This window comes from Solea solea, chromosome 10, assembly GCF_958295425.1.
Source record: "Solea solea chromosome 10, fSolSol10.1, whole genome shotgun sequence".
In the NCBI taxonomy this organism is placed as follows: Eukaryota; Metazoa; Chordata; class Actinopteri; order Pleuronectiformes; family Soleidae; genus Solea; species Solea solea.
This window is the reverse complement of record NC_081143.1, coordinates 16618318-16641242: the sequence shown is the minus strand read 5'-3', so window position 1 is coordinate 16641242 and position 22925 is coordinate 16618318. Positions and strand designations below refer to the sequence as shown.

Below are 22925 nucleotides of genomic sequence, written 5' to 3'. Positions count from 1 at the left end.
TCCAAAATGTGACAAAAAGGTCATAGGTTAGTATGTCGTCCAAAATGTGCCAAAAAGGTCATAGGTTAGTATGTCGTCCAAAATGTGCATAAAAAGTCATAGGTTAGTATGTCGTCCGAAATGTGCCAAAAAAGTCATAGGTTAGTATGTCGTCCAAAATGTGACAAAACAGTCATAGGTTAGTATGTCGTCCAAAATGTGACAAAACAGTCATAGGTTAGTATGTCGTCCAAAATGTGCCAAAAAAGTCATAGGTTAGTATGTCGTCCGAAATGTGCCAAAAAAGTCATTGGTTAGTATGTCGTCCAAAATGTGCCAAAACAGTCTTAGGTTAGTATGTCGTCCAAAATCTGACAAAAAAGTCATAGGTTAGTATGTCGTCCAAAATGTGACAAAAAAGTCATAGGTTAGTATGTCGTCCGAAATCTGACAAAAAAGTCATAGGTTAGTATGTCGTCCAAAATGTGCATAAAAAGTCATAGGTTAGTATGTCGTCCAAAATGTGCCAAAAATGTCATAAGTTAGTATGTCGTCCAAAATGTGACAAAAAAGTCATAGGTTAGTATGTCGTCCAAAATGTGCCAAAAATGTCATAAGTTAGTATGTCGTTCAAAATGTGCCAAAAAGTCATAGGTTAGTATGTCGTCCAAAATGTGACAAAAAAGTCATAGGTTAGTATGTCGTCCAAAATCTGACAAAAAAGTCATAGGTTAGTATGTCGTCCAAAATCTGACAAAAAAGTCATAGGTTAGTATGTCGTCCAAAATGTGCCAAAAAAGTCATAGGTTAGTATGTTTATCAGAGCAAAGACCTGCTCCTGAAATATGGAAAATAAGACAAGCTAAAATCTTGTAAACCTGCTTAGTCTTCAGCATGTGATGATAGGTCATTGAAATACAGCTCACATGGGAAAATGCAAATCTTTAAGTGAGCTGTTAAAGAGCATGTACAGAGTCAGAATTGGGTCTGGATTATTGACCCAGTTCTGTCTCCATACGTGAACAAGAACAATCCTGTTTCACACAAAAGCTTTTCAACATGACATTTTCCATCAGTGAGGCTCGAAAATAGAACTGATTTCGTTTTAATAAAGTGCAATACTTAATTTACGTGTAAGAATAATGCAACACGTGAAGAGTGTGTGACACCTGTGTGCATTTTCATCCGAGGTCTGACACAGGACAACAGCGTCACTCTTTGGTCATTGCTGGAACTGCATCCCCATTCTCACCACTGATGTGTTCCCTCATCATGTGTGACAGCAGAGACTACAGGAACATCTAACATCTCAGAACATTTTTATAAAATGTAAAACAAAGGTATTTCAGTGCAAACCAATATTACAAAACTTGAAACAAATTTACAAATACAGAAACAAATTAACAAAAGTTAAAACAAATTTACATTTTCCAAAACAAATTTACAAAAATACTAAACACTTTTACAAATCCTGAAACTAATTTACAACCTGCTGGAACAATAACAACGTGTTAAAAGTAGTTTTATAACTCCATATTATTTCACTCTAATTCATATGTTCATCAAATTTATCAGTAACTTTATGAACAGATAGTGACGATAAGACATCAGTGGTGAAGCGAGCGCAGGTCTCAAACGGTCCACCGTCATTTGAAGAAGAAAACTCCTCATTTCCTTCATTTATTAACATTTCTCATAAAGTTTTCACATCGTACGGTTCCCTGGCAGTAGCGCCGTTCCCGAGACGCCACATGACCGCGCTTTGCTGTGCTCGTACACCGCTGTGACGTCACTCTAAGGTTTTCCTTTCTGGGCTTTTTATAGCCTTTGTGAAACTCCATTAATTAAAAATATAGAATATAAAGATCTATACATGTCTATGCCCATGTCTCGAGGTGTCCTGTGCACAGTTGTATAGGCGTCTCTTTTACTATTGCTGTTACATATTACTGTAACAAAGAAGTAAGAACTTTGGCTTTTGTAAATTTGTTTTAGGATTTGTAAAAGTGTTTTGTATTTTGGAAATTTGTTTTGGAAAATATAAATTTGTTTTAGAAAATGTAAATTTGTTTTAACTTTTGTTAATTTGTTTTCGTATTTGTAAAAATGTTTCGCATTTTGTAAATTTGTTTTAACTTTTGTTTATTTGTAAATCTGTTTCCCATTTTGTAAATTTGTTTTGGAAAATGTAAATTAGTTTCAAGCTTTGTTAATTTGTTTCTGTATTTGTAAATTTGTTTCAAGTTTTGCACTGGTTTGCACTTCCAAGCCACCGTAACTACCTTTGAATTGCAGTGCTATATATGAATATGTAGGTCCAAAAAAAGAAAAAATAAGCTTTTTTGACAAAATAGTCTGGAACAGTCGTCATGAAAACCACCTGTTTTGTTTAATTTCATAACTGACACACAAAAATCATCTACAAAAGACCAAATAATAGTAACCAGTTTACCACAAAATGTCTTCTTTTGTCTTCCTCCCCTCACAAAGAAAGCACAATTTTTAAGATGTCACCCACTGCTCCGGTCACATGACTTTACAATGACACCCATGGTTTACATGTCAGATTTATCACACTCTCTCAATCAAACACACACAAACACACACTGACCAGCAACATCCCATCTTAGAAAAGAACAGCAGGAGCAATCTTTGGCATCATTCTTGATGGTGCAGGTCAGTCCATCACAACATGGAAGAGAGCGAGGGAAAAGGTCAGGGGAGGTCAGCGAGATTTAAGGAAGAACGGTTTAGTTATAGGAGGTATTCAAAGGAAGGAAGGAAGGAATCTTTATCACAGTGTTCAGACAGACAGTGATGAGAATTTTAATGACTTATGTAATTTGACCAGTTTAGACATTTGCTGTAAGCTACTGAGCAACAGCCACACAACCATTTCTACTGGAAGTCAGTTCTTGCCTTTTTGTTCCCAATTCTTCATATTCACACAGAGTATACCAATAAAACCTATTGGAAACATTTCATTCATTATATACAGTAAAAATAAACAACAAAAAATAATCCATAACATGGGCATCGTCATGCTTTGGGAAGCTTTACTTTACATTAGTGTCCTGTGATGTGCTGCATATTTGTAGCAGTCTGTGATCACGTATAAACAGATACTACAAAAGTGTATTGATCCAATAAATCAGAAATTTGACGGTTCTAAATTTTCTCTGTGTAAAGACTTTGAGGCTCATGGTGGGGTTAAGGCAACATAAATGACAGAGTTATAGTCGAAACTTGTGACTACCTGCCGAACACTTGTGGCTCTTTGTCAACCAAAGATGGTCAAACACAATTTAACCCACAGCTGTTGGATTTACTGTCACTCAACAATAATTATGTCGCGCTCACACAAGCACTTCGGAAAAGTGGTGTCCTGAGGTGTTACCCTGCTGGAATTATACCAACACCTCCAAATCTGCCGAGAAAAAACAGCAGCATCTTGTCAAGGTGGCATAAACTTTCACTTTAAAAACGTACTGTATGTAAAGTTTAGCCACAGTTATTGATAAAAGTTTGATGTTGCAGCTAAATATTCATCACCACACACAGTGCCTTTCCTCTCAAGTGTGTTGGAGAACATATGTAGCCTTCAGTAAATCTCTAAATCATGTTTATGTTTGTCTTAAAAACATGGTTGTCCAAAACGGTGACCTCCATAGAGCTGGGGTCATGAAAAACAACAATTCATACAATCAGGTGATTGTACACTTATTAAAAATATTAAGAATCATTTTACTCTATCGCCAATTGCTGCCAAACTGTGTCTCATCACGTTGTCCTTACGCAAAACACTGCATAACTCAAATTCACTTCACATTCTGTCTGAACACAGTGGAAATTAAAGAGTCTCATGTGACACAAGAACAGCTACAAACATTCACTACTCCAAACACACACTGATAGTTTGAGTAGAGGTTGAAAGCCAAGCGACAAACTTGCACTTTTGCATTGAGCGTTTTACAGTCCTGCATAGATCATTATCATACTTCATTACAAACTAAGGCGTTGTGTTATATATTAAGTTGGTTTGAGTCAGTAAGCAGAGAAAAGTAAATGAAAAATCTTAATTCACAAAAAAGTAAAATAAACAATTCAAGTAGGCTACAATCTCGACACCCCCCCCCCCCCCACAGGTGGCACCACTCTCCAGAAGAGGCCCAAAACTTTTCAATTCAAGTCTTTTTTCCAGAAAAGGTCCAGTGTGATTAAACAGCACCAAGAAACACACTGAGCGAGAGAGGGGCATCAATATACTCGCTCAATATTGTGAAAATGGGAAACACATCTTTGCTCATCCATACAGATTCATCTGGAAAGAAAAATAACAGTTTACCATGTTTTTTTTTTGTTTTTTTTTATGTGCATACACACATTCAGATCAACTTCACTGCTTTGCTCTCACTCAAACACACACGCACGCTCACACAAACACACAACATGTTGTCCCTGTGTAAATTACAAATAATTTATCAATATTAATTTAAGCTACTACTTAACAGTCATTTGTGGGAGCAGAGGTGACCAACAAAAGTTCTACAGACACGACAATTCCCACATCTGAGACAAAAGACAGAAAAATAAAAATTAATTACTTAAGTCTGTTTTTTTTTTTGTACTGCAAGAACAAGAGTCCTGTTATTCCATATAAGCTTAAATACAAATTATATTACGTAGTGTACGACTACTCTCATCTGTACCATCGCCACCACCTCGCTCACACTCGTTCCACAGTGATCAAGGTCGGTCGTATGTAAACATGTTGACAAAATAAAATTAACAAGCTGAACGAAAACTCAAGTGTTCTCATCATTCACTCCGTCTCTTGTTCTCATACCCGGATTCATTAGAAAACACAATTAAATGAATTCATCATTGTCACTTGTAGCGAAGGATGAACTGATTCTCCTTTAGGTCCATTTTAAAAAGGAGGCAGTGGAGCCCCGCCCCCCCTCCGCGTCTTCACGTCACTTGATCGAAATGAAGACTCCTACTGGTGGGTGTACCTAGGAGGCGGTGATGTCACCCCCACTGGTGTGGGTGGACTGCAGTGTTACTGGTCAGTGGGGTTTCCTCTTCGTGTCTCCACTCTGGCTTTGGTTCACATCTGAGAGAAAAAGACGCAGAGGTTTAACACATTTGACAAGACAATGAGAAACTCTCTCTCCTGTCAGAGCCAGCTAATATTTCACAGCAAACTAAGTTAATTGGTTAAACATATACACACACACACACATACATATATATACATATATATATATATATATACACACATACATACATACATATACATATATATACATACATACACATATATATATACATATATATACATACACATATATATATACATACATATACATATATACATACATACATACACACATATATACATACATATATATACATATATACATACATACACATATATACATATATACACATATATATACATACATACACATATATATACATATATACATACATACACACATATATACATACATATATATACATATATACATACATACACATATATACATATACACATATATACATATATACACATATATATACATATATACACATATATACACATATATATACATACATACATATATATATATATATGTATCTATACATATATATATATATATATATATCTATACATATATATATACATATATGTATCTATACATATAAATATATATATATATATATATATATACATATATATATGTATCTATACATATATATATATATATATATATCAACAAAAAAATCTCAACAAAAAACCCAGCAGTACAGAAACATCAGAGAGCACAGAAGTAAAAGAATGTCTCTATTACATAGTTTGTCCACCAGAGTGCAGTGAAGAGTTATTTAAAACATCACATTCACACTATCAGCTCTTCCACAATCAGAGTAAAAGGGTTCATACCAAAAATGTTCATTTATTAGGGATGAGAATGAGAAATTCTACGCATTGCATGATTCACTGCGCACAGACTGTAAAAATGTAAATAAATTAAGTTTAGCCGAGTCATGGTTTTACAAGCTGCTGCTGATAAACAGACAGCAACTGGCAGCTAATTCACAGCATGAGTTTGCTACGGCAAGAAATAAAAAAGCTTAACTACAGGAAATATGCAAAGCAGATGCAACAGATTCATCAGCACAGAATAAAATTAAAACTTCTTTCTATGGCAGGCAGAATTTCCAAAAAAATAAGTAAATGTTCAGTTTCAAATATCACACATCTCTGATTCATGTGGTAATCCGACTGCTGCTCTCACATCAAAGAGCCATCTGTGCAACTTTGTCAGTGTTTTCTGCAAACTAGTGAAACAAAGCAAATACATCAGTGAATAACTTCAGCAGCTTTAAAACATGCATCTGCTGTGGAACCGCTACAGACGACAAGACAGAGACATAGCACACACAGACAAGAAGAAAAGACACCGAGCAAACAACAGAGCAGCTGAGCAGAGGACGACAGGTCGACTTAACACAGACGGTTGGAGGACAAGGGGAGGAGAAGGAGGAGGAATGCAGATTACCTGAGAAAGCAAGCTGCAAGTGAGGAGGTAGGGCAGCCTGCGACCCTGACTGGAGACTCTTATACAGCTCTGAGGAGAGATGGAGGGAAGGATAGACAGATGAGAGGGAGAAGGTGGCAGCAGCAACAACAACAACAACAAGACGCAGTATGGATAAAGAAAATGGCGCAGGGGTGTGGTGGTTAAAATGGATCAAAAGGTTGAGATGACAAACAAACACAATAAATGGAGAGAAAAGTGGGAGACTGTGCAGCAGGGTCATGATGGTGTAGTGAACGGACTGCTAGTTAACCTCAGTATAAATTATAACGCAGAGACATATTTACAAGGTGGAAAATAAAGCTGAAATTAAAACACAAAGCTACGATCACGAGCATGGATGAACAATTAATGGTTTTATGTAAAAGCTGCAATATGATATGCAGTACAGCAGACCCAGGTTTCATACTTTTCTGTATTTGTTTCTATAACGGTAATTATTATTTTTAAATTAAAGAGTTGTTAACAGGTGGCAATGTGCTACCACTTTACCATTTGAAATCTATTGAACTTTGACTACTGAACTTTTACCCAAACTGTTCCGCCCTAGTCATGATTCTTATTTTTCATTTTGAGACGACTTTGTCAACAAGTACAGCTCATCTGCCATTAGTTAAAACGTTCCTTATTCATAACTGCTCGGTTTCTTAAAATCCACTTCAGAAAATACAAATGTACTACGTATTCCTGTTTCCAAGAATGTCTTTAATGATAATTATGTTCTGTAGATGGTTGCATCTCTAATGCTTTGCCGCAACCTCACTCTTTTAGGACTCTCTTGTTTTCTTTTGAGTTTTTTTTTTAAAGTAGATGTAAGCGACAAACCCTGCTGCAACAATGTGTGCCGGCTCACCAATTAGGTCGCTCTGTGCTATGGGGTATCCTGAGTTGGAGCTGGGGGCTGAGCCAATGCCAGCGGCTCCTGGATGGCTGAAATTGAGCAGAGAGGGGAACTGGAAGGGTAGTGAGACTGGCACCAGGCCTCCCAGCATGCCAAAGCCCAGGGGCAGAGTAGAGGGGCTGCCCAAGAGAGAGCCTGCTGTTGAAACCTGCAGGGAAAGCAAACAATATGTATATTGTATATATATTATTGTATGTATGTATATATATATATATATATATATATATATATATATACATACACATACATACATACATACATACATATATATACACATACATACACACACACACACACACACCCACACACACACACATATATGTATATATATCCTTCAATCATTCAAAACAGTTAAGACCATAAAGTGTGCATAAAAATTGACATAGTCATATAGCAGTGAGCCACCAGAGAGCAACTCTGCTAGTTGCATAATAAAAACTGAGTCTATAGGAAAACAAGCCTACTCTGATTTATATTGTAAACAATTTCCTGTGGGGTTCATGGCCTCAATCACTGGTTTCACATCTTCTTTGGTAAAACATGATGTCAGTTTAGACAATAATGCACAGCACATATAAGTGGACACCAGTGTGATTGATGGTGCATGTTTGCAGGTGATTTTTTGATTGCAAAAACCGTCACTGTGCCAGTCAAAATACAAACTTAAGGCTTTACAACAGGAGTTTATTTTGTAAGATAAAGACTACATACAGTTATATATAGAGAGTTTTTACCTTATTCGTGTGAAAACTAACCTGTGAGAGGTGTGATGTTGTGGAGGAGGTGGCCAAAGTGCCCGACGCCGCCCAGCCGTTTCCTGGCTTTAAGCTTGGGTTGGCTCCGCCCACCACCCTCTGCCTCTGCCCGTGAGTGGCTGAAACCGAAGGTGAAGAAGACAGGGTAGCTTTGTCTGGGTGACTGCAGACAGCCGACACCACTCCTTTGTTGTTGTGGGAGATGTTGATGCTACTGTTGGTGGTGGAGGACTGAGGCTTTTGGCCTCCAGCAAAGCTCAAAATGCCCTGTGTCTGCTTTAACTGCCCGCTTCCTGACACACTGAAGGGCGGCCTGAAGGTTTTGGGGGTTTTAGGGGAGTACTGGTGTTGTTGCTGTTGCTGACTGGGGATCATCTGGTGGGACAGTGGGTGTGAAGGTGAGGATGATGGGGAGGGGGACGAGGAGGAAGAGGGAGGCGGAGTGGGTGCAGGAGGCCGAGGGGTGAGCTTGATGATGGGAGAGGAGTTGCTGCTATGGGAGGACTTGGTGAGTGTGGCCTGCATGGGTGTGATGAAGTTGGGCTGGTGGTGATGGTGTGTGTGGGATTTGCCTTGAGAGGAGTGTGACGTGTGGGAGGTGGATGAGGGTGAGGACGACACTGGGGAGGGGGAGCAGAAGGACTGCAGACTCGGGTGGGAGGTCGAGTTGGAGCGGGACTGGGATGACGGGGAGGATGAAGGTGTGATGCTGCTGCTGCTCACAGCACTGCCATTGCTGCTGATGCCACTGGCTTTGGCACTGCTCTTAGCCAGTCCTTGAAGAGCTCCCATACTTCCCAGTATCCCTGCAGGAGTGACAAAGCTCTTCTGATGGGGAGGCAGCAGAGGAGAAGCCGTGGGTGGAGGCCGTTGCTTCGGAGGTGACGGGGAGGGGTGCGGATGCATTTTACTACTCCCGCCCATCATGGAGCTTGACCTGTGATTCACTGATGCCAAGGTAACATGTCTCTGGTTCTGGGTTTGGCTCACAATGGCAGATCCCTTGATCGTGCCATAGGAGCTATCTGCAGTTCTAGAGGTAGCTCCTGCCTGCACACGAGCCAATGAGGAGAGAGCCGGGGACGAGGAGGTAGCAGAGGAGGTTGGTAGCATTGCTATCGTCGTTGGCAAATGTGGAGCAGCAGATGGAGCTGTCAGAGGTGCAGTTTCCACTTTTGACAGGGAATGATGTGGCATTGTGGACGTGACCAAGACAGATAGCGGAGGCGCTGAGGGGTAGTGAGGGGTGACCGGAGGAGGAGAGGAGGTGGGGATTTGGAGCGGTGGAGGCGACAAGGGGCTGTCTGAGGGCCCGAGGCCTTTTGTCGCATTGCTGAGGAGAGCCAGAGCGTGGGAAATGGAGTCCAGAGACGGGGCGGTCAGATCCTCATCCAGAGAGTCCGACAGACAGATGGGCTCTGAGGGTGAAGAGGAAGAAGGCTGGCGGTTGGAGGTAACAGTGAATGTGGTTGTGGCCAAAGATGGAGTGGAGGTCATGGTGAGAGGTGGTTTGTGGATCCAAAGACCGTCCTGAAGTTCAGAAGATATTGAAGGATTGTCAGTAGAACAAATCTTAACAGTTCATTCTCAGATTATCCCATTAGCAGAGAGAAAGGGGCTTTTAAGTTCCCTGTTTATCATAATGCAGCAGGTAATTCTGTTTATTTTCAGTACGATGTCATTCCCACGGCATTAACACTAGTAAACATCACCAACATAACATCAACCTTTTCCCCAGAAAACTGCTGCAAAGTTACCATAAATGAATGTTCAGTCTGCATTTCAAACGTACAAAAGAGTTTTGTCTAGTATTATATCATTTATAGGAACAGCAAAGATGAAACAGATGGAAATATTTGGAATGAAAACATTATTTCTGTTAAGAAAGAGAAACATGAAGCAGCAGAATGGTGAGAATAAATTAAGTCATACAATACGACACTAATGCTAGATGTTCAGGTCACAGAACATCATCTATTATAAATAATCCATAACAAGTGTAATGGGGAAAAAAGCTGGGGAATTTTTTTTAAATAATGTACAATTCAATGTTGCATTGTTACTCACCTTGGCTTTGGCCTTGGGCCCAGGCACCATTCTCCTCTTGACTCTGAGGGAAAACATACCAGTTAATATTATTAATGTTAGTTATTATTTTGGATTCAATCGTTTCAATGAACCTGAGTATTAGGAAACACACGGCATTTAAGAAAAAGGAAATACTTACAGGTTTCCAGTGAGGTGACTGTGAACGGCGAGACTCTCCTTAAATAAAATCCTGAGTAAAAGAACAAAAAGTTAATGATTACAGCCATCGTGTGTATATTTACCTGCTGTTTAGATACTGACTGACCCACAACAATGTCCACAGTATGAAACTTAAGAGATGAAAATGTGACACATAACTAATGTCATAATGTCAAAACATAACGGGTCATTTTATTATTCCGAGTACAGACAAGGGAATTAAATTCTCCAAGAAGACCACAAGTCAGTAATGAAGAATCTCTTCAGGGAGCAACAACTGCTGTGTGAACGTATGTTGCAATTGGTCTTAACAATAACTGCTCATTTATGTTCTGTTCCTCTGTATTACTTTGCAAGGTTGCACGTACTGAATAGTGTTTGAACCATTTTGGCAATCTTTTACTTCTTTCCCGTCTTTTTGGTATGATTTTACTTGAGCACAATGCTTTTGTTAGTTTTTCTAGTCATTTCAATGCCTATACACGTGTTTCTTAACCTTTCATTTCATCTCAAAATGAATGGTTTTGTCAGTGTTGTATCACAGCAAGATTATCTTGTGTAACATCCCATTACTGTTAGAGCCCCTGTCATAGCAAAGTTAGCCTTTAAAAAGCATCAAATGTACGTGCCACAAGACTGCATTTTGTTAAAACTCATTAATAAACTGAAGTTCATCTTTTACACACACAAACTGATAATTAAATGACTTCTAGGCTTCGCTCTCTAAGAGCTGTGACACGGACAAAACAATAGTGAAACATTTACACTTGAATGTGGGGTTTAAGACATAACCAACACTGTGTGTCTTTGTGTTGTACCGCTGTGGCAGTAATACATGTTGACTCGCGTGTCCGCACATACAGACCTGGTCTGCATCCAGCCCTTAGGCCACAGTGGTTTGACCTCATTCTCTAAGAAGGCCTTGAGGTAGTCCTCAACAGACAGAGAGCCCTGGTTCTCCATGTCATAGCAGCTCAGCTTTACTCGCACCAAGCTGCACAGCAGGCTCCTGCACAAACACAAATGTCCAATTAAGCACAAATCATTCAATATTGAAATCTAAATAAATTAGCCTGCGGGTGACAGAGGGTTTGTATTTTGCAGAGTCAGAGTCAGGGATTTTAATAAATGTGTTAAGAATGAGTTTTACTCAGGATGCATTAATCCTTTAAGACCCCCCCCCCCCACCCCAGTGTGGTGTATTTGTATTATTGTTCTCCATCCCAACATTTTTAAAAGAAAAAGGAAGAGGAAGCTTTCTTTACTACATTAAAACACCAGCAGTGGAGAGCATCAGGAACGAAATAAGATAGTGTTTAAAAAAAATCGTTTCAGGTGAAATATGGACACACTGCAGCAAAGACCAGCTATTCCAGGAGGGTAGTGTTGGATGATCACCTGAGCTTGTCATCCCAGACAAACTTCTTCCGTGGGCCCATCACTCTTTTTCCAGGTTTCTCCTCATCCTCCTCCTCTGAGCCGTTCTTATCTCCTTCCTCTGAGTGCTGCCTACAAAACATACACACGCACAGTCAGTAAGACACTGAATAATTACACTTATACTACACTTTAATACTACACTTAGTTAGTAGTAGTAGTACAAGTTAGTAGTTTGTTATTCAACAGTTTTCTGACTTACTTGGCAACCTTGGCCATGCAGTCCATGTTATACCGTGCTATCTGCTCTGGCATTATGCTGCACACGGCCAGCTTCAGCTTCAACAGTGGCGTCCGTACTCTGTCATCCTGAGGGAGGAGGAGGGAGGCAGTGGGGGGTGGGGTTAGTGAGAGCAACAAATAAGATAAAACAGAAAGTAAACCTAAAACTTAGGTGCGATGAAGAGTCAAAGAGAGAGTGGGGGAAGTGATCTGAAAGGACATTTATAAACCCGTTATCAGGGGCAGTCCTGGTCGAATTTGGTCTACCCACACTGATTTTCCTGCAAATTAAAAACTGAGGCTGTGAAGTTGACTGGAGGTTACATAAGAGAGGTCAAATTTGGGATGAGCAAAGCAACTTAAATGCACAGGTATGTATGCGAATCAGAAAACAGATAAAGCAGAAAACTCTGTGGTCACACATGAGAATTCATTTGTTGCCAAAAGTCCATAAAAATCACTACTACTAACATTCAATAAAAATAAAAAGCCCAATATCTAATACAGAAGGAAAACAATCCACATACACAATGGTAACTGTAATAACACATGAATCCATTTGAAGACTCTTGAGGCTTAGGTTTTTCCTGAATCCGTCTTTCAGTGACCACATAGTAACCGATAATGAGCAGAAGGAAATCTATTTACGACTCACACTCTTAATCAACTTAACAGGAGGGGAATTTCTCACTTGCTCCACAGCCTCACTCACCTGGATGTTGAGACTGAGCTTCTTCAATCGTTTGAGGAGGGCTTCTTTGTTGCACGGCACAAAAGCCTCCATGTGCGAGTAGATCTCTGAACGTGCCTCAGGAGGCTGCTCCTGGACCTGCAGCTCAATACTGAGAGGAGGAAGAGGAGGGAGAAGGAGTCAGCATCATGGGATGCCACCAGTGATAGACAAATGTAGGGCAGGGAGCAGCGAGCGAATGGAAGGAGGAATGGAAGACTGAAGGACAATGACAGAGCAGCGAGAGGTAGATGATCATAACACAACAGAAGCATTTCATTAACACAGACAATGACTCATTTTATGACAACAATAGAGGCGACGCAGGAGAGACTGAAAAGTGAAGAGGTGAGTGAGATAGGATTTTAGCTGACGGTGGTTGAAAAGCTGTCCTACTCACTCCAAGAGAATGTTATTCATGTCCAGGGTGAAAAATTTCTTCCTGCCCTCCTGATCAAACTGCCGCGAGGCCTGTGGGAGAAGAGGCTGAGTCAGCAAACAGCGACGTTTCACATAGTATATATATACACATATCTGTGATGCTGAGCCCTGAGGACTTTACCGACAGGCACTAATTCTTCATCTATATCTGGCCTGATACCGACCTCATGTAGCTCACTCGTATTTTAACTACACACCCCAAAGGTTGCCTTGACACTAGAGCTCTCTGGCTCAGTTAATATGTACATAATCACTCTTTGCTTTTGAGAAGATTCTCCATCAACTTCGCCCTAAAATGGCCGGACAGAGAACAAGTAAACATATTCAACTGAGAACTTAAAATCTCAGTGATTTTACAACATATTCAATAATTAAACTGCTGTTAAATTCCCCTGCCTATTACAGGAAGCGTCTATTATCTCCTGATCTGTACAAGCAAAAACACGGTTGTGGAAAAATAGAGGGCTACAAACACCCATTCCATTTTCCTGATTTATCTGAAAGAGTAAAAGGAACTGCAGCAACATACGCGGCTGTGCTTTTTTCCTACAACACGTTATGACAGTCCATCAATAACGGGAAGAAGATAGTCACTTTGTGCTTGCCGCTACTATCCACTCTCTTGCGATATTAGAGTTCAAAACATTTTGTTTGAGCCTTTCCATCATCACATGAGGTTCAATATCCAGATATAAAAAGCAACAATGGACCAAATAAACTAAACTACAGGTCAAGTGATTTTTTTTTTCCACAAAAGCTGCATCTACTAAGATTTCGCCATATATTGGCATTAGAAGTAACAGAAAACAATCCACCACTTCCCTCCTCCTGAACCTTCTCTTCTTCACCTCTGTATCACCAACACACGTCACGTCACACTGATGCTCTTTACATTTTTACCAACATCTAAAAAAAGATTTCCCTGCTTCAGGTTGACTCTGTGGCTCCGAGGTAAAAAAACAACATGAAAATGAGAACTTGATGCCGACATGATGCAGTTACATAAAAACCCTCAGGCTTCAGCTTGGAGCCAGTAAGAGACTATTCCCGGGGGACTGAACAATAACAATAACTGTTACCACTTCCTCCGCTGACTGGCATTTGTGTTTAAATTCAGTTAAGAGGCTTCACTGGTAATTGCAGCCTCCCACAGCAAGCCTACGCTTGACTTACCGCCCGCAGGTCCTCGATGCGTTTCATAAGAGGAGCAGGTAGTCCAGCAGGCAGCGGAGGAGGAGAAAAAAGCCCACTGGAAGACCCTAGGCCTCGCCCTTGAACACCTCCTCCTCCTCCTACAGCTGCTGCTGCTGCTGCTGCTGCCGCGACTGCTGCTTTACTGCCCGGAACACCAACTCCCAGAATGCCATTCTCTCTGGCAGTCACAATGGCATGCTGTTGGTCAGTGTCAGACAAGCTAAAGTCCAAGTCTCCTAGGAGATCCTGCAGCTCCTTCTCATTGGCCGAGCCCAGCAGTGACATCACAGCAGGGTCCGATGTGAGATCTGCCAGTGAGAGGTCATTGCTAGCTGCGTTGCCCTGCGGTTGGGTGGAGTTAGAGGCCAACAGGTGGTTTGTACAGTTGGCAGAGTGTGGCTTGTTAGCCGAGCCTCCTGCCAGGACAGGGTGTGCGATGTTGGGGTTTCTCTTCTTCATTTCCTCTTTCTCTCGGGTGAAGCGCCGGAGCATGGCAGCCAGGTACAGCGAGTCCTTCATTAGCTTCTTCCTCTTCTTCTTCTCCGGCCGATGGAGGTTGAGAGATGTCACTCTGATGGGAATAAAACAGATCAATGTCTGTCTGTTTTTTTGTTTTTTTTTTAGCAAAATGTGACAAATGTTTTGACCTCAGACTGAAATGGCATTTGACTTGAGCTGTGCTTTGTCTTACTATTCAAGATGTGAGCTTTATACTATAGCATGAAAACCACATTTATCAATGTCTTCTGAATCATGATTCTGCAGGCAGTTATTCTGGGATCTAAAATCAGGTTACTCCACTGCTCCTGTTTATAAACCTTGACGCATCAGCTGACCTTTAAATAAATATAATTATGTATACATATGTAATAATATCTCATAGTAGTGTCATAACAGCACAATGGCAATGGCTGCAGCTATTTTTGGAATTTGTTTTCATAATGGTGGCACGTTGGAGTACTCGGCCTATTTGAGCATGGATAATGGCCTCCTTTCTAGAGGGTGGCTCTGGCTTGTCACAGCAGAAAAGAGCAAGTCACAGTCAGCATCTCTGCTTCATGATAGATGTATGAGTGGGTTCGCACAAAAGCAGAGGAGTATAATGTCACACAGGGTGGTAGATTATTAGCAGAATAAAGAGTGGACAAATGCATCATGATAAAGTCACAGTGGCCTCCAAATCCATGTAGGCCCAAAAGGTCAACTTTTCAAGTGACCTTTTTTTATGTTGCCTAACTTAATGGTGAATTCAATTTCATAGAGATGCATGGGAAAAGACAAGAACTTACAGACAAGGCAGGAGTTTCAGCTTGCTCAGCTACCGAGGCCACTAACTACATTTTTTTTAAATTAATATAAAGCCCACATTCCCTTCACCAACTGGCACAAGACAACCACAAACACAAAAGCAAGTGATAAATATTAGAGACACGCTCCTTTCTCACCCTTGTTTAGGTACTCTGTTCTTTTTCAGGTTCTTCTCTTCCAGATTGTTGACTTCTTTCTTTTTTCTCTTTTTTATTATGTGCTCCCTGTCGTCATTCGGCTTCTGAAACAAAAGTACAAACACACAATAAGCAGAAGACAAAAGCGCAAAATGGCAAACCTGTCTTTGTTTTTTGTCTGAGAAGGCCATGGTGTGTGTGTGTGTGTGTGTGTGTGTGTGTGTGTGTGTGTGTGTGTGTGTGTGCACACTAGTGTGCCCTACAGAGATTCCTCCTCATGTGGTGATAATGTCCACATCAAATATCACTAAAACCAGTGAAAAGCACATTCTTATTAGGAGGACAATCACATTTCTCAGCAGGACTAAAGGCATCATATTAGTGGGTTTGGCTATTGAATCTAAACCTCTCAGTTTTCTTGATTACAAAAATCCCATAAAATGTATAACTCCTGTCCTGTGATACATTATTTTCCTGGACAGGGATGTTTGAAGCTAAATGCTACAGCCAGCAATAACAACCCCCTACACGTATGCTCCTTGTGTGCCTAAAAACATACAGGACTTAGAAATATTATAAATTAAGACTGCATAATATTAGGAAAACATGTGATATGCCATCGTTTTTACACTGGTGATATAACTTGGGATAAATAAAACACTTAAATATAGGTGTTACTGTTGTTGCTTTGGGTAACATAGATCCCAGATGGTGAGTAGCATCTTGGTGCCCCCTAAAAATATTTATTTACATTAACGGTAAGATCTTGGCCCAAAAAGAAGTGATCCACACATATTGCAGCTCAAGCAGTCTGTGCAATATGCATATATTTTGCTGATAACATGGCGACAATTCATTTCCTATGTACTCTACAGCCCTAATATGAATATACTTTCACACGATTGGAATCGATAATCATTTAAATTGTGTATGCAGCATTTATACGATTACTATTTTGAAAGACAGTTTAATGTCAACGATCACTTGTCAGTTTATAACAGTTGTGTGGCAGTCGAGGCAGCAGCACTTGGTGCAGATTCATAGTATTATGTGTGGATTTTTTTTGTACAACCTATTTATATCAGTGATGGACAGTTAAATAAAGTACGACTGAATCGGGTGAAATATGGGAATGTGTCATCCCTCATTTCTAAACCATCATATGATTTCACAAAACCTCGCAAATAAAAACAAGAAAGTCTCACCTTGTCGTCCTCTCCCTCTGAGTCAGAGGTTGCTCTGAACTGAAGTGTGCCGGTGTTGATGTAAAACCCCCCCAGCTTTGTGGTCAGAGAGGCAGGCACCAGCTCATCATACTGAGAAAAATAACAGAGGACAGTTAGTGGTGTAAGATCACTGGAAACTAAGGAACAATAAATCCTGAAATGTGGATATTATCTCCAGATTTCAAAGCATGTTGGGTAAGTGATCGCGTTTTGCGTTGACAAAGAAGTCTGCATATCTCTGTTGGTCAGCAGAATTGGATGACTTGTGCGCCAAAATAAATAAAATCCCTGAAAAGAATTACAGTCTCTCAGGCCAGAGATGAAAATGTTTTTCCATCATGGAGCATATCTAAACAGACGAGAGGGTCAAACAGGCACTGCTGATGTAATAGTGCAGAGAGAACAGCTATCAAAACAAAACAACAAATATTGTATAAAGACACAAATCTAGCTATTACAGCCCAGCAGAGAGTGATACCCTCTGAATACTGAGTGATAAACAGTTTAAACCAAAAACAACAACATTTCCCTGTGTGGACACAAGGACCAGGTATGTATTCATGAGTCATGAGGATGGTGTTAGATTGTAGATATGGGTTGTTTGCCATAAGGGACACATGGATCTCTTTAGCAATGCATCTGATTGTACTGAATCGAAGCAGCAAGTCAAGAAATAAATATTTCACAAGAGAAGAGTAAGGTCAACCACGACACAATGAGACGAAAACTGTTCAGGAATGTGATGAGGAATGCAAATTACTAAGCAGGTAATAAAGGGAGAGAAAAATAAGTGAGTGTTATTATAAAGACCTAAGGGAGACCAAACCACAGAGACTTCTTGGAAAAATATAGACCCAAAAAAAAGCCTAAATCCGCCCATAATTGATAAAGGGAAGGATACTTACAGCTTCTGAGTTGTCAATAAATGGGTCTGTCTCGTCGTAACCAAAGCCTATATCTATCAAATCTTGCATTCTGTCCTTCCTCTTCTTCACTGTATCTCCCTGATTAATAATAAAAAAAAAACAAATATTACGTTTTAATTTTGAGCTATGTGGAAAATTCCTCACATTTTGTATCATGTCAGTCTTAAAACTAGCACTTTACAGAGCACAAAAACAAATGCATGTTAGACTGGGAAGTCTGACAGGCCAACATGCTGGTTGATGTTGAGATACTGTTACATGTATGGTTGTCAAAATGATAGGTGTTAATAACACGGACTAAAACAAGTTGATAAAACACAGACCAGCAATAATCTTCACCCGTGTCGGTAATTATTGGCTTGCTGCAGATATTTAAGTACTGAGATACCAAAGTTATTTAAGTTGATTTAAAATGAACATATATTTGAATTTGTCCCCAATGAAAAGTTGATGGCGTAAAATATCCCACTCATGGTTTTTTGTATTGTATATCATACAGAACGGATATGGTGGGATCAGTCCGTGTTTAAATTTTAACATGGATTCAACCAATAAGTACCATTTATAAAAAAAAAATAACTTACATATTTATTTTCAAACTTTTTGGCCAGTGCCTCAACCTGGAGTCGCTCTTTCTCGTCATCGTTGAAGGGGTCGTTGGGATTGTGGGCTGAAGTCAGGCTTGGAGGTTTACTCTTTGCCTGGAAAAAACCCCCAATGAAAATAATATTTAAGAGCATGAACAGGGATTATAGATCTCAATCTGTTTTGTTGCCAAGAAAGTATTAACACACAAGGAATTTGCTTCGGTGATTTGGTGCAAACAAACGTAAAGAGTAATAAGAAACAAAAATTTAAACCGTCAGCAAAAAGAGACGATACAATATAAAATTACAGCTGAAATTCATAGAAAATCATGTAGAAATAGAAACCTTTTTTGGCAATACATAACAAATTATATAAAAATAGCTCAACTTAAATAAACATCTATTAAAATCACTTATGGCCAGTCGCTTTGCATCGGCACTGAAATGCATTTTAAATGAAAAATTATGTATAGAAAAGAGAACCAAAGACTGATAGTCCAATAATCCATGAACCACTGTTTACATGCCAAACATGGTGCTGACATGACCATTTGCTAATTTAATCAAAACAGATTTTTAATGATTCTATGGTTTGTTTTGCACACGCTTTTTTTTTTTAATTACATGTGCAAGCATAAAAATAACATGAAATCCAAATTGTCCAAACGATTTGAAGTAAGTTGTCAGTGACAATTCACATTTCCAAGTGGGAAAAAAAGTTTTTTCAAATCAATAATTAAATATATATATAATAATTATTATTCTTTATTATTTTTTTGCAAGGTTTGAAAACGTATTTTAAAATGCCAACTAATAATCAGCACTGACAAATGTGATGGTAGTGCTGATTATGTAATAAAAAATGGCCAACTGATATATTCTGACAAAATCATATAAATGTATTATTATTATTTACTGTTATTATTATTATTATCGTAACATGATGGTCGTGCCAAACATAATGCTGACACGACCATTTGGTAATACAATTAAAAAAATAATTAATTAATAATTGTATGATTCGCAAACTTTTGTCTCTTCAAAATGTCAACTCATGTAATGACAACATTCCGTTCGAAAGTGCGCAGGATCCACAGATGAGGCGGGCGAGCCTCCCTCTCTCCCTCTCCCTCTCTCTCTCTCTGTCTCTCTCTCAGCGCTGACATTTGCCTTGTTCCCGTGCTACATCCTGGTACTTCCATCAGCACTGCTCTCTCCCTCTCATCTATCTATCACCCGCAACCACAGGGCCAAACTGCATGTGGCATTCCCACTGCTGAAATGGCTGAGTGACTGTGACTGTTGCTGGGCAAGTCGAGAGTGAACAGGACACACAGGTAGCAGCGGCAGCAGCCACATGTGCGAGCGGAGACGGGGAGAGTTCCTCTGTTTATGGGCTCAGCTGAAGTTGGAGAGAGCTCACACGCACGCACACACACACTGGCTGGACAAGCGGCCAAAAACACCAAGTGCTTGCTGCCTTTTGTGTGGACTCCCACTAATGGTCAGTTTCGAGCACGCTAGTCCACGGAAGGACAAGGTGCACCCCCCCTCCTCCTCCTCCTCCTCCCTTTATTTAGCAATGACAAGTCCACACAGACACTTGAAGAGCAATAAAATAAGTGCAGCCTCAGTTGGCCTGCTACTCTTAGTTAAACTGACAGTGAGATACTACCTGCAGGCTCTGGATGAGTTCGCCGTAGTTAAACTCGGCGGAGGCGCGATCGTCAGGCTCGGACAGAGGCAGGTTGAGCCGCATCGTCGCCCTCTTCTCGGTTACTGCCCTGTCCCCGTCGCCGGTTTTGCCGAGACGACCGTTACTGGCAGCACCACCTCCTGCCCCGGTCGCTGCCTCGACCTCCCCGGCTCTACCGAAGCTGAAGTCGGCCTCATCCTCTAGCCGGCGTTTCCTGGACTCCGCGGCTGCTCCGGCTGCGAAGGCCGACAGGGTGACAAATTGCACTTTTCTCGGTTCGGCCATTTGGATGAGCTGCCGTGCCTGAACCTCGCTCCGGACACACAGCGACAGCGAGGAGAGCTACTTCGCGAAACTACTCCAAATTGGTGGATTGAAGAAGGTTTCGCGACGCTCCGACGGCTGTTCGGTGCCTAGACGGAAGTCATGGGCTCCTCCGCACCATACGAGATGAAATCCAGAGGACGCAGCGGTCGAGGAAAAGTTGTTTTTACGGCAGATGGACGCATCCTCTATCTACTATGGGACCGAGACATTCACAGGAGCCATCTTGGGTTTCGGGAGTAAATAAAATATCAGAAGAGAGGGGTCGCTGCGCCTGCGCATACGCACGAGACGGACGGAACCATCGTGACATAAGGGGAGGGGGGTTGTCATCACGACCAGTCACCACCGCGTGCCCCGAACTTAAACTAGCAGTAATGACAACAACACTTTTAGTGCAGTAATGACCTTTATAAAGTGCACACAAACACTCACACACACACTCAGGTTTCTCCTTAGGACACTGCACTGACTTCCATCCACCCCAGTTTGACTGGGAATATTGAAATCAATCAATCAATTCTTCTGAATAACCTAAACAAAATGTTATCCCTCGCCTTAATCAACCCATAACCAGTTAATACCTGACTCTAATCTTAACCTAACCCCAATCCCTAAATTTAACCAGCGCTGCCAAATTAGGACCAGGTTTTGCTCTCCATAAGGTCTAGTGGTCCTGATAAGAGAGTTTATACCAGTGGTGTTTATGTCCAGGATTGGTAGTTTATTAGCACAAATTAATTTCACCAATAAATCTAATATACTATGTATAATATGTACATATGAATATACAAGCTGGTTAATAATAATATAAGATTTAAGGGGTGGATAACACATCTTAAGGGGCCCTATAAAAACATCACATTATCACTGTCGTCGCAAAGATATTTGGATAGTAACATAAAGGGTCGGGCTTCAGGGCCCCTAGAGGCCATGGGCCCCTGGACCTGGTCCTGGTTGGGCCCATTCAGTAACCAATCCATGTTTACAAGTACTATCCATTAGTATGCTTGCATGTGAGTGGGATCTACCGTTATTATTGTTCCTCTGTTTGGTCTTCGTAAACAAAAACATTGTAACATTATTTGTGTGCCACGTCCTTCCTCTGAAAACGGGCTCTGTCTAGTGCAGGGGCCACAGGCTTTTCACCTGTCAGACTGTGAAACCACACTTTTTTATAGCAGAATAATTCAATTCTAAAAGTCTGTCTCACTCCTGTTTGTCCACAACTGTCTTGTTTTGCTAACACAATGTTGTCCCTGTCTGTCTTGACATCGTACAAAACCCTTTTATTGTTGTTTTTTGAAGCTCTTAATGGTTTGGCACCATCTGATCTCTCTGAACTCCTTCACCGTCACACCCCATCCCGAGCTCTGAAGTCTAATAATAGGTTGCTTTTAGATGTGCCCAAAACCTGACTAAAATCCTGGGGCAACTGAGCTTTTTCTGTAGCTGCCCCCTTACTATGGAACAATTTACCCATTGAAATTAAATCTGCTCCATTGAACATTTTAAATCACTTTTAAAGACCCACCTGTTCTCCTTGGCCTTCACAAAAGTCGACCCAGACATTTTATTATTTTACTGTTTCAATTTGAGTTTTTTTTTCTTGTTTATACCTTGTTGTTATCCTTTTTACTTTGTAAAACACTTTGGTCAACCCCAGTTGTTTTTTAATGCGCTCTAGTAATGAAGTTGACTTCCTGTGTGCAGCATAATATATTCATCATAATATTAACCATCATTTGACATTGGATTGAATGTCCTCTTACAAACCAGGGTCAGAAACATCAAACTCTGTGCCGGTGAAAGAATACAGTGTATATTTTTGAGTGGTTGAAGACAGTGAACGTGTCAAACTTGCTCCTGTTTACAACAAATGGTGTGAATGGCCGGATTAACCTGTTGCCAAAGTAAATAGGGGGAAAAATGCTGTTGGGGCTGTTCTGACGCCCCACCTGCACTATGGAGATTCCTGCCAGTCACCTACTTTACATTTGAGATAACATTTAACCATTTTCACATTTTAGGATGAGATAAACGGTTCAGCAAGTAAAAATAGACGTGTGTCCTTGTAGAAGTGCTCTGTCATATCTGATCTTATCATCAGGTCATGTTGCCTTTGTGAATCGGTCAAACTTTGACAGAACATCTGTGGTATGACGAAGGGGCTTCTCTGGAGGCACAAAGTGTGATGTTTGAGTTGC

The 22925-nt window shown here is 40.5% G+C and overlaps 1 protein-coding gene across 4 annotated transcripts; it reads right to left on the bottom strand.

Annotated features, from left to right (window-relative positions):
- Positions 1-2346: 2346 nt before the first annotated feature.
- On the bottom strand, positions 2347-20994 carry ubn2a (ubinuclein 2a). Of its 4 annotated transcripts, XM_058640282.1 has the most exons (17): positions 20374-20993; positions 18696-18812; positions 18091-18189; positions 17165-17275; positions 15960-16063; positions 14494-15085; positions 13280-13350; positions 12862-12991; positions 12130-12236; positions 11889-11999; positions 11356-11499; positions 10471-10521; positions 10311-10353; positions 8244-9773; positions 7441-7636; positions 6549-6617; positions 2347-5095 (listed from the first exon to the last, which is right to left on the bottom strand). In XM_058640282.1, exons 1-17 carry the CDS (start codon positions 20677-20679, stop codon positions 5049-5051), a joined length of 3828 nt encoding a protein of 1275 aa, XP_058496265.1. In that variant the 5' UTR covers positions 20680-20993; the 3' UTR covers positions 2347-5048. The 4 variants fall into 4 exon arrangements, with proteins under 4 accessions (XP_058496265.1, XP_058496266.1, XP_058496267.1 ...); XM_058640283.1 differs by lacking the exon at positions 6549-6617 and having other exon boundaries at positions 20374-20994; XM_058640284.1 differs by lacking the exon at positions 18091-18189.
- Positions 20995-22925: the final 1931 nt, after the last annotated feature.